This window comes from Anthonomus grandis, chromosome 12 (assembly GCF_022605725.1).
Source record: "Anthonomus grandis grandis chromosome 12, icAntGran1.3, whole genome shotgun sequence".
Taxonomy (NCBI): domain Eukaryota; kingdom Metazoa; phylum Arthropoda; class Insecta; order Coleoptera; family Curculionidae; genus Anthonomus; species Anthonomus grandis.
In genome coordinates, this window is record NC_065557.1 from 1,182,052 (window position 1) to 1,200,069 (window position 18,018).

The following is an 18,018-nucleotide window of genomic DNA, read 5'->3' on the forward strand; positions in this document are numbered from 1 at the left end:
CTCTCATCCAGTGGGGATTTGTGGGAGCCCAATAGTGCATATTGTGTAAATTTACACTACCAACACTGGTGAAAGTTGCCTCGTTTGTCCATAAAATGTTTGAGACAAACTGGGGATCTTATTCCATCATATTGCTAAGCCAGTTACAATAATCAAGTCGTCTATCAAAATCGGTTCCTGTTAATTCCTGATGCAGCACCATATGATATGGATGCAACCTAAAATAATATTCAAATTAGGTAAAAAATAAAAATAATATATATTTTTTAATATTCGATTCTAATAATAGTCAAAATGAATTATCAACTTTTTAACAAACCTGAAATCCAATGAAATTTGCCTTATTCCTATGTGAGGGTATAATCCAATATAAGCAAGCATATTAACAATATTTTCTTCAGATCGTCCAGAGCGACGTCTTCTGTTAAGAGGTAGATTAGATTAGATTAGATTAAAATAAGGGTGAAGTTTCACTGCGACCTAAAAGATCTATTGTGTGCCCCTTTCTAATTACTGCTTGATGTTATTCTCAAGTCAAATTACTTCGTACAATCCTATGGCTTTAATAAAGGCTAGTAGTTGTGACGGTTCCAGTAATGAGATATTTCCTTCTGGAATTTCATAATTACCGAGGTGCATGGCACGACTTTCGGCAACTGTTTCGCATGCAGTTACTAGGTGTTCTGGGGTCTCTTCCTCTTCCCCACAGAATCTGCATTCACCTGTCTGTTCTAGTTTTAGTTTCCTGCGGTGTTCTCGAAGGTGACAGTGCCCTGTTAGGAATCCTGTTACAATCCGTAGTTTAGTTTTAGTTAAACTTACTAGAGCTTTAGATTTTTTTGGGTCGAGGGTTCCAAGGAACATCTTGGAGTGTCTCAACCCTGGATGATCATCCCAGAGTTGATCCTCCATTTTTGTAAGCTCATATAGGTAAGTATTCTTTCCTATGCCGCAGAAAGGTTCCGGTCCTACAAATTGAGAACCAGATCCCTTTTTTGCCAGAATATTGGCTTCTTCGTTACCTTGCACGCCTGTATGTCCAGGTACCCACAATATTGTGACTTTATTTCTCTTTCCTACCTCATTAAGTTTGCCCAAACAGTCTCTTACCATTTTAGAACTGATGACATGTGAACTCAGTGCTGCTATGGCTGCTTGACTGTCGGTGAAGATTGCGATGTCCTGCTTGAGGTAGTCTTTGTTCAGGATTAATTGAGCGCATCTTTCTATAGCGTGTATTTCCGCTTGAAAGACACTGGTGTATTTTCCCAGAGGCTCTGAGTATTTGGTGCCAGGTCCAAATACTCCAGCTCCTGTTCCTTTTTCGGTTTTAGAACCATCTGTGTACCATTTGATAGTATTCTGTTAAGAGGTAAATGGATACTGCCATTTTCTCGCAACCGAGTAGCTAATCTTGCAAATGTCCTTTTCGTATAAGTATTTCGTATTCAGTAATTTTTGATAATATTCTGTCACAAAGACAGCCCTAATATTGCTAATAATATTTAAAATTTAAAAAATAGGTTATTTTAAAATTACTCGTAAACAAATGGAGATATCGAAACGCGGTTTTCACTGGTCTGTTCGTATGTTTTAAGTCTTCAAAACCGCAGTGAAAAAATCATATCATTGTATTTAACTTTTACTTTTTAGAGAAAATATTTAAAAACCCTGTCTCTGTTAAACAACGCCCTCTGACAACTTCACTGAAAACAAAGTGACATTGACAGGTGCATATTTTGAAAGCCCTTTGAATTTCCTTTTAAGCGAGTCCCACTTGAATTACTTTTGATAAAGAATCTGAGTACAGGGCGATTAAAACTTTGCATTATTTATGATCTTTCCCCACGCTTCTCAATGGAGATATGAAGAAAATTCATTAGCCAAATTAAGGCAAAATTAATGAAGATTATTCTGATGTTTTCAAAATGGTACCTAATACTAGCTATTTTAGATGAAATTTGAAATTACTGTGCAGTTACGCACTCTTGTGGTAGTCTTAGGAACTTGTAAATATTTTCCAGCCATTTTTTTGGCCACATTTAAATAGTTTTGAAGTTATGGGCATTTTATGAATTTTTTAGAAATGAAAAAATTCTTAAAAAAATTTTTTTTTTCCAAATTCATTTGGTTTTTGCAATATCCTAAAATAGGTCTCAAATCAATTTAATTAGAAAATATGCTCATAAATTTTCAAAAGTCTCAATTGAATTGTTTTGGAGTTATAGGCATTTTTGAATTTTTTAGAAAAAAACTTGGTTTTATGATAAATCCTAAAATAGGGGTTCAATGGATTTACTCAGAGAATATGCACAGAAATTTTCAAAACACTAATTTAAGTAGTTTTTAAGTTATGAGCCTTTTCTGAGTTTTTAAGAAATAAAAAATCCTCAAAAAAAATTTTTTTTCTCAAAATCCTTTTTGTTTTTTTGAAAAATCCTAAAATAAGGGTCTAATGAATTTATTAAAAGAATATGCACAGGAATTTTTAAAACTCTCGTTTAAGTATAGTTTTCGAGTTATGAACATTTTATGAGGTTTGTAAAATTTAAAAATAAAATGTTTTTTTTTCAAAATTTGGTCGATTTTCTAATAAATCCTAAAATAGGGATAATATTAATAAGCACAACAATTTTCAGAACTGTCTATTGAGCAAATTTTGAGTTATAAGTTTTTTTTGATATTTCTAGAAATAAAAAAATAAAAATTCTTAAAAGTTATTTATTTAGACTTGAAAAGTCCTGAAATAGCTGTTCAATCAAATTTATTCAGAGATTATGCACAGAGATTTTTAAATCTCTAATTAAAGTAGTTTTCGAGTTATAACCATTTTTTTAATTGTTTAAATACAAAATAGTAAAAAAAATAAAATATTGTCAAAAGTCACTTGGTTTTTTGAAAAATCCTGAAATAGTTGACACCTATTTCAGGATTTAATTAGATAATATGCACAGACATTTTCAATACTCTCATTTAAGTAGTTTCGAGTTTTTCTCATCTTTATAACCAAAATGCTTGATATTAAAAAAAAAATCAAAACTCCATCACTATTGTTGTACAACGTATATTGCTAATAACCGAAACATCACAATTAATTAAAAGGTCCAATTAAGAGCTCAAAAAGGCATCAAAGGCAGTAGCTCTCGTACCCTCAATGTTGAACTTCTTGGCAACCCTGGACCACTCTTTGGGTCGTTTCGTTTTCAAGAAATTCGCTCCCTTTTTCACGAATCGCTTTTGGTTATCGGTACATTTGGCGCAACTTGTCTCAATGGCTTCGGGAATATGCTCTGGAATTTAGGGAAGAAAAGGGAAACATTAGTTATGGAATAAACTCGTGCATGGATCAAATTCTTAGATCTTTGCTAGGGGGCGGTAGAATCAGTATTAGAAAGGTCACTTTTCTATGTTGATTTATTGAGAAAAGTATTATAGTGCATGAAAATCAATTATTGACTAAATAGACGTCCCCTATATCCCTGTTTTTGTTCTGTAACCCTTCCATGACCATGCATAAGACCATTTTAGTAAAAAAACTATGTGACAAATAATACAAAATAATTATAGGATTGTGTACAATTGAAAAACACTTGGAAATATCTTAAATAGTTTGATATTTATCATGAGAAACGTCCACCCTTGTCCGTCACTTGATCCTCTAAAAGTGGCTCCCATTGACTTATGATAAGTCCTGGAGTCTTTAACTTACAAGGACTTTTTATACCTTGAATGAATCCTTAAGAATTTCTTCAGAAGATACTGAAAGCCGTTTTTAAATATCTGGGATATACAGTACAAAATTTAAATAAAACTTTGTAATATGCAATGATAATAACTCTAACTTTTCACACTCTTTTGCCATTGAAACGTTCCAATCTAACATTAAAGACTCATTAGGTATTTTCAACTTGATACATCCTAAATTACTTACTTCTTAACTCTCTTCCTTCGGCAGTACAAGGTCCTTCATCTAGGACACACTTGATGTAATTCTCCAGAATCCTCTTGTTGGACAAAATTTCGTCAATATCCACGTTGTCAAAGCTAGAAGTGTATTTTTGTGCCACCAATAACACTATTTGCACCATAAAAACGACTAGAAACAACTTCATGGTTTCTTATGTTTTTTCTTAGTTTCACACTGGGTTATCAACTGATAAAATCAGAATTTTTCGTGTTCTTTTTATGTCTTCGTGATTGTCGTAAAAAAATAGAATGGAACTCACGTTTCGAGGACTTCAAGTTTTTTGGTTTATTTCTTTATTTTTTTATGGAGAGATTTTTGATTTTGAATGACCTTTTGCATGCAAATGCATTCTATTATTATGGGTCTCGTGAATATAAAGTGAGCAGTTATCGGTAATAGAAAATAATGAAATTTAACAAAAAAAACTTCTCAATAACTCCAAAACAATTATATTTAAAAGAAAACTTGTAAGGAGCTTTTAGGTAAAGAAACTCATCAATTTTCATATGAAACTAAAATTAATAAAATTGGTTAATGAGTTTTCAAAATATTCAGATTCTTGTAAAACCTTTAATAGTGTCAAGTCTTTTTCAATTAATGGAAAAACCACTCTATAACTCCAAAACAGTTGAATTTAAAAGGAAACTTGTAAGAACCTTTTGGGTAAAGAAACTCATCAGCTTTCATAAGAAACGAAAATCAATAAAATCGATGGACGAATTTCTAAAATATTTAAATTTATGTAAAACCTTTGATATTATCAATATTTTTCCAATACTCAAAATTGTCAAAAAAAATTCGTTTTTAAAAATCCTGAAATAATCTTGTTTAATTGATTTATTCAGAGATTATGCACAGAAATTTTCAAAACTCTCATTGAAGTAGTTTTCTAGTTATAGGCACTAAAAATAAAAAAAAAATTAAAATTTTTTTACTTTTTAAAAAATCCTGCAATCAATAAAGAATTCACACAAAAGTTCTCAAACGTCTAATTTGACTGGTTTTGATTTTACAAGGGGCCTAATCAAATAAAACTAAAAGAGTATACATCAACTCGTCAAAAACATCTACGTTTTATGAACATTTGGATTTAAGAAGAGACATTTTGGAGAAAAAACTATTAAAATACGTTTTTAAAAAATGCATTAAAGTTCTCTAGTTATAAATTATTTACGTATTTTTTCAACCTTTAACTGATTAAGGTCTTATCAACCACTAGTTATTTTTTTATGACCCCCTACATATTTTTAAATCTAATAATGCAATAATGCTACCATTAAAAAATTAATTTTAATCTTAGAATTGTATTTACAATTTTAAACTTTTTTGGTCTTTAAAATTTTTAATCTAGATTAGTTTTTATCACTTTTTAATGTTTAGTTGTTCGTGCTTCTCAAGGTTTTTGTATTTTTTTTCTCCTTGCATGTATGTGGACATGTTTCCTTGTCCTTAGTATTTTTGTATTAAAAAATTATTTTTTCAGTGGAAAAAAGTAAAGCAACATTTTTTAATATTCGTTTTTATTTCATTTCTAATAAATAAAAAAAAAACATAAGTTAATATTTTGTAAAGTACCCGTTAATCTTAATTACATCTTCACAACGTTTTGGCATAGATCTTATTAGCTTAGAAATAATCCCTGGATCCATATTCACCCATGCTTCAAATAATTCTTGCTGATTTTTATAAGATTTTCCTCTGATTTTGGAATCTAAAATATCCCACAGATTCTCAATTGGATTGAGATCAGAGGATTGTGAAGGCCATTCCATTACATTAATGTTTTCCTTCCTGAACCAAGCTTTTACGAACCGAAAAGAATGTTTGGGATCGTTGTCCTGTTGAAATAAATGTCTTAAAGGCATCAGCATATCCTCCTGGGACCCGAACATGTTTTTGTTAAGTTAGGGTTGTGAGGCTTTTAAATATAATAAAAAATACATAAATAAACATTGTTTACTAATAACTTTTTTTATTTTTTTTCTTACTTTGACAGTTACATGACGTCTATTAAAATGGACATTGGGTCTTAACCTAAACAAAAATTCTTTTTTTCAATTTCAGTCTAAACCTATGAAAACGCAGAAAATAACTGTAAACTTAAATTTATTTGCTATGGAAGTTCATGAAACAGTTTCTGTTGCCAGTAATGCACAAAAAAACTTGGATTTTTTTGCACAAGAGTCATTTTTACATCTAATCGAATTTTTTAAGTCTGTGGCAATTTCTGGAAAGTGTTGTTTCCGTTTTCTTTCGTTGCCTAATGACGATGACGATTTCCCTCAGGATTTCTTCTAGTACCTACACCTCGGATGTTTTCTTGGGATTCACTTTGTGGGTTGGGTGTATTTGTCAAAAGTTGAGTGGCAATTTCGATTTTAAAATCTAAATGTTGTATTTTGCGTTGAGGGATTTTAAATATTTTTTTATCTCTTCGATAAAAAAACCATGAGTTAGCCATTGCTAGATCAAAGAAATGGAAAATGACCCTTACAGTCAATTTTTTTGATCTGGCTCGAATTCTATAATAGCTAATCATTCGGTCTATCAAGTTTATTCCTGCCATACAATCGTTGTATTTAGGAACAACGAAAGGCCTTTTAACCTGAATGTATTTAGAGTCTTTCTTAGACCACCTTTTACACTCATCGCTAGGTTGAATTCCTAGAGGCGTAGATGCCAAAAGTACAGATTTCAGAGCATATCATTGTACAACTACTATTTCGCCATCTTGTCTTACAATTTGTTCCGAGCTGCCTCTGCCTATCTTGGCCATCATTTTTTCCGAAGTTAAATTTGCTGCCGCTGGTACACGAGATTTCATAATGGTTCCAGTACAATATTTCTCTTGTCGACGAAGATATTCGAGAAGTGATATATCTATCGTAGTACACATGACTTCCAGTAAATAAGGTCCTTCCAAGGCGAACAACAGCAAAAGGTCCAACACCAAGTCGTTTTACAGAATCATCTGGAAAAGTATCTTTTCCTTGATATAATTCAAAGTCTACGACAATCCAGGGGCAGCAACAACAAAATTTTTCAAGCCCTCTGGATTTGGCTTTCCTCTAACGAACTGCTTCATTTTACAAGTCCCTGTAAATGGGATCATCTGTTCATCTACAGCAACCACTTTCTCTCTAGGTAGCTGCAAACACCCCTGCTATACTGCTCTTATAATAGGACGTACTTTCCAAAAATTGTCAGTGATGCTGCCATCATTGACGATTTTAAGGTTACTTCTTATAGCAAAAAATCTATCTCGAATCATTGTATCTGCAATAGCTGAAACTTTAGTGGTTTTTGCCCAGTACATTCTGATTTTGGGTAATTTTAGACAGGACATCAAACAAGCTATTCCAAAAAAACGTTTAATCTCATTAAGAGTCAATTTAAGAGATACTCCTTTAAGTTCAACATACCTTGCATTTGTGCAATCTCACACTTTTTGGAATAACTCATCTTCAAAGTACATGGCTAAATACGATTTTGCAGTCCAATCATACCGGAGCTCTGCGCTGCATTCACTAGAGGGGTCTTCAAAATTTGGAGGTGCAAAAGTATCATCTCTTCTCCAAGACTTTCGCTTTAAAGGATCCACAGATTGCTTGGCCATTTTTAAGTTTTCTCTCAATTCTATCTTCTTCTTCTTCCTCCTCATTGCTGCTTACTAGTTCTTCATTAATTATTTCTTCTTCTCTCCCCATTAAATTATCCGTAGTTTGAATTTCTTCTTCATCATCAGACATTTCAATGTCTGATGAGTCATGATTTCCAATGATTTTTAGTATTTGCTCCAATTTTTCGTCATCTTCCCCTGGCCGAAGCACTCTTTGATTGCCAAAAATTGCCTAAAATAAATTTTATGAGTTAATTTAAAATGTGCATGAGATAGACCCAATGTCCATTTAAATGGACGCGAATAATTTATTTAATTTTTTTATTATTGTAATGTTATATAAATTTGTCTATTAAACATTTGCAAATAAAAACTTTCACAAAAATCATTACAAAACGTTAAAAAATAGGCTACATACCATCATAACGAGAACCACGTGCAGCCGGCATCACAACAGAAAATAAACAACTGATTCCTAGCACATGTGCACAATTAAAGTCTGATGCGAGGTCTAACCTGCTTATATAATAAATTAACGAAACTGGAAACATAAAACTGGCATGTCCATTTAAATGGACGCTATAGGTCCCAAGAGGATAAGGAATTATTTGGCTCTCTAATATGTCCTTATATTGAAACCGGTCCATTATACCTTATATTTTACACAGGGGGCCCGAAAAGTATCCCCAAACCATTACTGCTCCACCACCATGTTTCACTGTTGGACAGGTATACTTGGGGTTGAGTCTTTTATTGACAGGGCGTCTAACATACACAATTCCATCTGTTTTGAACAAACAAAACTTGGATTCATCGCTCCAGATTACCTTTTTCCAATCATGCTCTGTATAATGTAGATGCATTTTGGCAGAACGGGAACGTCTATTTTTTTTGACAGCAACGGTTTTTTGGCAGGTCCTCGAAGTCACGTTTACTCCAAGCTCTTCGGATATGCGGTGCTTTATTTTATTGGATCGCAGAGAAGGCTCATTTTTAGCAATTTTGATAATTTGTTTATCGGTATATGGAGTGGTTTTTCTACGTCTCCCTGACTCTTTCTTAACAGATAAATCGCTATTTATATGAAACTGCGACACGATAGATCTATGTAACCTAAATGTCTTTGCAATAGCAATCTGCTTTTGACCGCTTTTGTATAATTCAGCAATTCTATTTTTAATATCGACAGATAAATGTTTACCGCGAGGCATCTTAAGCAGCCAAATACCGTCAACTTATCAGTTTAAACTAACACTAAGTAAAATATTTTGTATGATTTGAGAAATTTTTCAAAAATGTTGCTTTACTTTTTTCCACTCTGAAGTATTCTTTTTTGTGTCCCTTGGTAAAACGAGATAAGAATTAACAGTTTTTATTGGCAAACCATTTATAAGTATAGTTCAGTTCAGAGATCTATTAGAATCTTTGATGTGCCGCGAATAGTCCGTGTGCCGGTGTTGCTTGTATTGTCACATGATATGCATGTTTAAATCGCAAAATTTTATGTGGAAAGAGTCATCAAGTAATATTCTAAGCGATATTTAATCATTTTATTAAATAAATAAATGTTTTAAGCATTTTTTTAAGAATTTATACATTTGATTCGTAAAATTTGACTACATGCGCCCACGTACTATTTTGTTAGACGTCTGACCTGAGTCACAGGCACTCAAGCGTGAATAGTTGCACAGGTCCGGCCTTAACATTTATTATTCGGGATTCTTGGGATTAGTTTTATTAAGTTAGAAATTCAGTATAGTTGATAGGTAGATAATATTTAATTTAAATATAAGTAAGATTTAAGTACGTAAAATGAGTTTAACCAAAAATTTTAATTTAATAAGTTTAGTTTTTAGCGCCATCAGTGGGATGTTTATAACAAGTGATGAGAGAATAGGTGGTACGAATTACTTAGGCCCATTTATTCTGTGTATTAAGGCATTAAATATTTACTGTTTGACACAAAAGGATAAAATGTTTTGGTTTGTCTTCAAATTTTATATATTTCCTTTTTTTGGGTATTGAGATTTATTTTTATTTGGTGGTTATTATTAACGGGGATTTTGGCTGCCACATTCAATGTCCTTTATTATTGTTTTTTTTTTTAATTAATACATATTATGATATATTATTATAATAATATACTCGTGAAAACCCCCATTTCTATATTTCATACCAATCTCTTTTGATAAAAAGTAATTATATAGTCAGAAAAGTAAAAGTATATTTTTTTAAATCAAGTTTTACATTAAAAATCATCTAGCGGTCTATAACTTATGCGTTTAAAAGACACAAGTTTTACTTGTAAAAAACACACTTTATATCCTGAACGTAATATTTATTCATTTGTTTGCCTCATATTTAGTTATTGTGCATAATAGGAGAGATTAGATGAAAATTAACAAAGATAAATGCTTATACTAAAAACTAAAAATCTTATACAAGACACTACATTTTAAGTATACTGAATCCTAAAACTACAGTGAGGATACTAAATACTTTTATAAATTTAACCAGTCTTTTGAATCTGGCCCAAAGAGTTAATACAATTTTCTAAATTCTGTTTTTTTGCCTTTGTTCTTTAGCAGTTTCTTCCATTAAGGAAGGAAACAGTTTCTCTGTTGCTGCTATGGATTTCAACTTCATCTCGCACATCAGCATATGGATACTAAAGCATTACATTATAATTATATTCTTTATTGTGTCGCTTAAAGACAAACAAGGGCAGTGAGCTGAAAAAAACAAAACTTTAAACTTGTTTAATTAATAAAAATAGGGTTTTCTTACTATGGTAAAAAAGGGACTTTCTTCCAGAGAATGAAGGAAGAAGCAGTCTTTATTGTGTCGCTGAAGGGCATATATTGCTGCATGTTGTCAATGAGCTAAAAGATGAGATTGGAACAAAATTCGTGATAGGGACTTACTAATTTTTGATCAGTTGACTGTCGTTTTCTATAAACCCATTCAATTTTTTTACCCATAAACACTCTATTATTTAAATGTTATTTATGAAAAAACGTTTGAATATTAAAATGTATCAATATCTTTTTGACACATTTTAGCTCATAAAGGAATGAGATAAGTATACTTTTATCTCATATAAATGTTGACAAATTATTATGTTTTTACAGCCACTCCTGAAATAAAAATTCCAATTACTTGACTTTTATAAAATGGATTTTAGTAAGTTCTTTAACAAAAACTAAAAAAGCCTTCAGAGTAGTCCATAACTCGTTCATTTCAAAATTAAATTAATAGAACCCTAAGATATTAGGGTGCTAACCAGAAACAAATTATTTTGTCTTTTACAGCCACCCCTGGAATAAAAATGCAATTTTCTTGGCTCTTAGTAAATGGATTCTAGTCATTTCTTCAAAAAAGAATAAAAAAACCTTTAAAGTAGTTCATAAATCAATAACGGAAAAATTTTGACTGTTAGAACTCAAGGTATAAGTAAGATGCCAATAAGAGACAAATTTTTTCCTTCTGGAATAAAATGTCCATTTTCTTCCGACTTTTAGTTATTAAATTTTAGCTATTTTTATAGAAAAGACTAGGAAAGTCTTCAAAGTAGTCAATAAATCAATAATAACGAAATTTTTACTACTAGAATTCAAGATATTGGCGGGCCAATAAGAGACAAATTATTTTTTTTCTTACAGGCACTCCTGGAACAAAAAATCCAATTTTTTGACTTTTAGTAAATGAATTTCAAGCGTTTCTTCAGAAAAGACTAAAAAAGCCTTCAGAGTAGTCCATAAATCAATAATTTCAAAATCTTGACTACTAGAACTCAAGATATTATTGTATCAATAAGGGACAAATTATTTTATTTTTTACAGGCACTCCTGGAATGAATTCAATTGTCTTGACATTTAATGAATAAATTCCAATCATTTCTTCAGAAAAGAGATGGCCATAAATCAATAATTGAAAAAATGTTGATTTTAAAAAATTTAAAATATTGGGGTGCCAATAAGGGACAAATGTTTTTTTTCGCACAGGCACTCCTGGGATGAAATTTCAATGTTCTGGGCTTTTAGCTAGTGGATTTTAGTCATTTCTTTAAAAAAGACTAAAAAAATCTTTAGAATAATCCATAAATCAATAATTGCAAAATTTTGACATTTTCCTTCTTGAAAAAATTACTGTGGTTATTATTAAGTAAGAAAAAAATGTGACTTTTGTTGTAAATTTCTTCGTCAAAAAAAATTCCTAGACAAACACGAAATTTGATCCTCAACTGCGACAACAGAGGGAAGTAAGCTGTAAAAGACAAAATTTTAGACTTATTTTCTTAATAAAAACAGTGTTTTTCTTACTATAGCAAAAAAGGGTTTTTCCCAGAGAATGGTGGAAGAAGTTATAATACTAAAACAAATCCACAAACACAAATAAAAAAACACACTTCCTCACAGCAAAAACTGCAAAAAATTTAGACGAATACAGGCCAAATTCTAAATTCACCACTTTCATAAAAGAGGAAAAAGGAAAACCAGCAAAACCAATCAAATAATAATGACCACACCTGACCTCCCTTCCAACTATAAAAGGTGATAGACCCATCCTTAAAGATTTCTTTAAAAACACGACAAAAGTAATACAAAAACAGCCCATAAATTTATCTGGGTACGGCCCCGTAATTCTCAAAATCAGTGGAATAGAGAGAGATACACAATTACTTGCACAGTCTAAAGTAGGAATCGCCAGAACGCAGATGTTTTATCTTTGTTTAATAGACTGGCTAAAAAGAAGTGACAAGTCTGTGAGTGCTGGGAATGTTTAAAATATTTTGTAAGATGCTTGGATTTTAGTCCGCGGTCAATTTTTTGATATTATTTTCTTTCTAAAAATGGACAATTTCGAAAGAAAAATAAAAAATAGTATAAAACATGCGGTTTTACGTATATTTAAAGTGATTTCATAGATAAACTATATAAAATCTTACCATTTAAACATGTATATCATGCGACAATAAATACGACATAGGCGCATGGACTAGTTAGTCTGCGACACATCAAAGATTCTAATAGATCTCTGAACTGGACTTTACCATATGTTTTTATCTACAGAAATTTTATGCTAAAAGTAATCATCTAATATTTTATTTTAGCAACTTATTAAATGCTGCTCTACATTTTTCCACTACTGTAGCTATTATCATGCTTAATAAACGATATTATTATTAAAAATATCCCAGGAACCTCTAGTTATTTTCCTACGTACTCCTACATATTAAAAATTCAAAACTTGTTTTTGACCAAAGGCAAAATTCATCATTCTACCTGACCAAAAAGCTAATTAAAGTAGACAAATAACAAAATGACTCACGATACATTACACTCGCTAATTAGCCAACGTTAATTAATTATAAATTAAAAAAAAAAAAAGGTCAAATGAATATTGTAATAAAAACCAAAAATAATGTTTGTCGTTATTCCTTTTCGGAAATCTACGTAACAAATTATGCTTAAAAACGAATGTCAATATTAACATTATGTTAATCATTAGCGGTTTCTATGTGCTGTGCATACGAATTTCATTTATTTATTTTTTTTTTAGTATGGAAACATCATGTTAGGACTTCTATGAATTTTACGTATTAAACATTGGGAGGTTCTAATTTTTTTTCCAGTATAACCTGTTTTAAATATTAATTTTTTTAAATTGTCAGGTGATTCAATTTGGTAAGAAAAAAAACATATTTGTTAATGGAAACGTTAATAGAAGCTATTTAAATATTTTAGAAACTTGTGCATCGGTTTTATTGATTTTAGTTTCATGTGAAAGCTGATGAGTTTCTTTAATTAAAAATTTCTTACAAGTTTCCTTGTAAATATAACCGTTTTGGAGTTATTGAGAAGTTTTTCCATGGTTTGTAAAAACCTTGATACTATCAAAGGCTTTACTAAAATCAAAATATTTTAAAAACTCAAGCATCGATTTTATTGACTTTAATTTTATATGAAAGCCAATGAATTTCTTTACTTAAAAGCTCCCTACAAGTTTTCTTTTAAATTCAACTATTTTGAAGTTATAGAGAGGTGTTTCCATTGACTGACAAAATTCTTGACACTATCAAAGGCTTTACAAGAATCTGAATAGTTTGAAAACGCATAAACCAATTTTATTAATTTTAGTTTCATATAAAAGCCGATGAGTTTGTTTATCCAAAAGACCCTTACAAGTTTCCTTGTAAATATAACCGTTTTGGAGTTATTGAGAAGTCTTTCTATGGTTTGTAAAAATCTTGATACTATCAACGGCTTTACTTAGATCAAAATATTTTAAAAACTCAAGCATCGATTTTATTGATTTTAGTTTCATATGAAAGCCAATGAGTTTCTTCACCCAAAAGGTCCTTACAAGTTTTCTTTTAAATTTAACAGTTTTGGAGTTTCCTTTATACAGAGTATTCGTACATCGATTATCAATAAAATACTTCTAATCTATTATAATACTATAATTTTTTTCGAAATCGAAGTAATTATACCATCGTCTTTCTCTTATCACCCACATCACGAAAACACCGGATTATAATGGGATTCGAGCAGAACTAAAGGAATAAGAATTCTTTGAAAATTCGGTCATTTTTCAACTTCGTTTTTGAGCCCAAAAATGGGCTTTAAAAATGCGATATCTCGGCTAAAATGAAAGCTACGGCCTTGCGAATAGCCTCGTTGGATTCGGAAGGCTGAAATTAAATTAAAACTAGAGAATTCTCCCGATAGGACCCATAGAAGCCAAGATATAGACACAGACCTTGTCCCTATACTTTTACATTGGGTGCTGGACCGCTAACTATATTGTACCATGCGTTGGCCCCCGTGGTGTCGACGGTATGACTGGTTGATTGGAACGGCTTTTTTTTGGGGTTTTTCTTAAATAACAGCGCGTTGCGGAAAAACGGTAACATTTGAAGAAAAACGGTTTTTACTGGATTATAGCTAGGTAGTATCCGGTGGTTTAAAAAAAAATGGTTTTCGTAGGTGTCATAGGTATGCCAGTATTAAGCGTCAAAGTTAGAAAAAGGTGTAGAGTAAAAACTACTCTACGTAGAAAGTTGTTTAAAAGTTAGTGAAAGTTACGAAGGGGTGGCAACTATCTTAACTTATGTTAGTGTATACCTAAAAATGTCCCAAAAATTCCTAATATAACAAAACTCCTGAACTCCGATTTGCATAAAAATAGGAGGGCACCAACTAATACAAAATCTAGAAAAAAAATCTGGATTCCATTCAAATTTTATTTTTATTTATGTGATAGAATTTAAATGTATATTTAAAAGTATCGAAAGAAAAAATATCGAAATATTATAATATAAAAACCCATCCACCATAAGATATCAGAAATTATTAAAATGAAATAACTAATATTAAACATTAAAAAAAATTATTTTTCCTCATGTACGCTTGTTTTTTAAGATTAAATTTATTTTTTAATGCATAAAAAAGATAAAAATTAGTACTATTACGTAATTTCTTACAGATGATGTTCATTTCCTTAGATTTTGAAATATATTCGGCCTGACGCAAATAGTAGACCGGTCACGCGGAGCGGTAACTTTATGGCTTTATGACAAACCAAAAACTAATAATTCTTCAAAGTTTCCTTGTAAATATAACCGTTTTGGAATTATTGAGAAGTTTTTCCGTTTTGGACCATTTTTGAACAAAAAATAAATCAGTATTTACGGGATCAATGTTCTAAACACGTTTGTACATTTTTTCATCGTTTGAATTACAGTTTACATCAATACCTCATAATGTTCGTATGCTTCGACCTGATTCAAAAAGACATTGCAATTGTACAAATACTCTTGTATCTGTAATACAGTTTATTTGTACTTAAATTCTGAAATATTTTAGTACAAAATAACTGTATTCGAATGTACTGAGTATTTATTGGATTCATAATCCAATTTCTTTCCTTGCTTCAAATTTACTGAATATGTACATTAATTCTTTTGTATTTATTGAGATCATATTGGAATCACACTGGAAAGATACATAGAAATAGATTCCTCAATAAAACAATTAACAGATGCAATTAAAGAATCGTTTAATTTAGCAACCACTAAAATCCCAATCCCAAACACCCACTCCATAGTTTTCCCAATGAGAATGAAAAGGTTAATAAGAACAAGAAACAGACTAAATAAACAGGCTAGACTGCAAAAAGACCCAGAGGCAAAAAGAATTGCGAATAATCTTACGAAAAGAATAAAAAACGAAGTATTCGACTTCAGAAATGGAGAAGCCTACAAGAAATAAGAGACGTAATTAAAGACCAAATGAATAAGAAAGCACCAGGCCATGATGAAATAAACAACAAAATGCTGAAAACACTACCTGACAATACACTCTTGGACATAAAAACCATTTATAACAAATGTATGAGCCTGTGCTATTTTCCGCTCGAATGGAAAAAAGCAATTATTGTTGTAGTAATACCTAAACAGGGAAAAAACATAAAAAAACGGAAAAGTTACAGACCCATTAGTCTGCTGCCATCACTGGGAAAAATTTTTGAAAAGACGGTACTAAGCGGATTATGGAAGGAGCTAAATCAACTGAAAATAATCCCGGAAGAGCAGTGCAGATTTACAAGAGGATTATCAACTGAGTTGCAGCTTGCATGGATAAAACAGAGTCTGGAGGATTCATTTAATGCGAAGGGATCTACCGGCATGATCACGCTCGGCATCGAAAAGGCCTTCGATAGAGTGTGATGGCATGAATAAATTTATAAAAAATTTCCTGAAAGACAGGGAATTTACTGTTAGAATAAATAGAACTATCACCTCCTTTAACAGGATTAGAGCGAAAGTTCCCCAAGGCTCCCCGCTGGCACCAATTTTATTCAACACATAATATACCAAGCGGACATTCCAAAAACCACACACTATTCGCAAGTCGCATTATTCGCGGACGACACTTGTGTCTTTGCGAGTTGTAAAAATTTAGTCCAGATATCAGCGTACATGCAGAGTCATTTAGATAAAATTATAGAGTGGGCAAACAACTGGAAAATTAAAATAATTAGTAAGAAAACAGAGGCCGTTCTAATAACAAAAAAGCATGACCGCAACATCCTAAATTTGGCAATTTCGGGCACGCTGGTCCCCTGGAAAGACGAGATAAAGTATCTAGGAGTATATTTCGATAAAAAGAATAACTTTAACACGCACATTATAAAGCAAATTAACTTATGCAATGGAACCATTCATGCGCTCTATTCTAGTAAGCTTTCTTTGACTAATAAATGAATGGTCTATAAACAGGTTCTACGTCCTAAACTACTTTACGCCTTAAACATTTTCTGGAATACCACGAAGACGAACATCAGAAAGCTTCAGGTGTCAGAATAAGTGTTTGAGGATGTTCACAAATGCACCCTTCTTCGTAAGGAATGTTGATCTACACTCTGACTGCAAACTTGATACAATTCAAGATTACATAATTAAAAAACATTCAAAGTTCAAGGAAAAAGTCAGAAGTGTAGACAACTTCCTAATAGGAGAATTTCTCCTGAGACCAAGAAAAAACCAGCCATGGTCTAAAACAAATGTGACTAAAACAGTTCTTTTTGTATTTCAGGCTTTGTTTGCTCTGCGAGGAGTGGGGCTCGGGCTCTGGCTCCACCCAAAGATAACTGACAACCTTTCCTCGAAGCCTAATTAAATAAGTTAAAAATCCTTTCATCCAACCTCAGCACCCAGATGTTACAGAGGAAAGTACTATAGGAGATCAACGTATTATAGCACGCAGTTGCAACTGAGAAGACCGGCAAGAGCAATAACAGCTAGTGTAACAAAGGAAGGAAATCATATTTTAATTGTACTAAAATTTTAATAATAAATCTGGAATAGTTTTGTACAAAAATTGGGTTAATGTTCCATTACTTTTGTATAATCCCTTCACTTCAACATTGGAACTATTTATAAAATAATATTACTTTTAAGATTTTTGTACAACAGATAAAGTCCTAAAAGTACATTAAGCATTAATATTGGAAACTTTTGTACAATGTCTTTTATTGTTTGGATTGTGCTGAGTACATACTTTATAATCTTCAAATGCCTTGACTTGTTTCAAAAATACCATTGTACAAATACTCTTCAATCTATTTAAGACACAGTTTAATTGTACTTAAATTTTACTAATAATTATGGATTATTGATTGAAAAAATGTTGACGCTATCAAAGGCTTCTTAGAAAATTCATGCACCAATTTTATTGATTAATGATGATTGATGAATTTCTTTACCCAAAAGGTCCTTATAGATTTCCCCGTATATACACTCTTTTTAGGGTTATTGAGCATTTTTTAATGAATTGAATAAATCACGATTGTATCAAAGGCTTTAGAGAAATCAGACAATTCTTCAAAAACATTTGGGATTTTTTTTTTTATTTTCATTATTTTCTAT

The 18,018-nt window shown here is 31.4% G+C and overlaps 2 protein-coding genes across 2 annotated transcripts in view; one reads left to right on the top strand and one right to left on the bottom strand.

The window, feature by feature from the left end:
* LOC126743282 (uncharacterized) overlaps positions 1-18,018 on the top strand; it is a 35,500-nt gene that overhangs the window by 10,848 nt on the left and 6,634 nt on the right. The window contains exon 6 of the mRNA XM_050450312.1: positions 13,727-13,823. Coding sequence (XP_050306269.1) covers positions 13,727-13,823 — 97 coding nt within the window. The remainder of the gene's footprint in view (positions 1-13,726; positions 13,824-18,018) is intronic.
* LOC126743280 (ejaculatory bulb-specific protein 3-like) lies at positions 3,049-4,162 on the bottom strand. The gene is made up of 2 exons (XM_050450310.1): positions 3,932-4,162; positions 3,049-3,290 (listed from the first exon to the last, which is right to left on the bottom strand). Exons 1-2 carry the CDS (start codon positions 4,110-4,112, stop codon positions 3,109-3,111), a joined length of 363 nt encoding a protein of 120 aa, XP_050306267.1. The 5' UTR covers positions 4,113-4,162; the 3' UTR covers positions 3,049-3,108.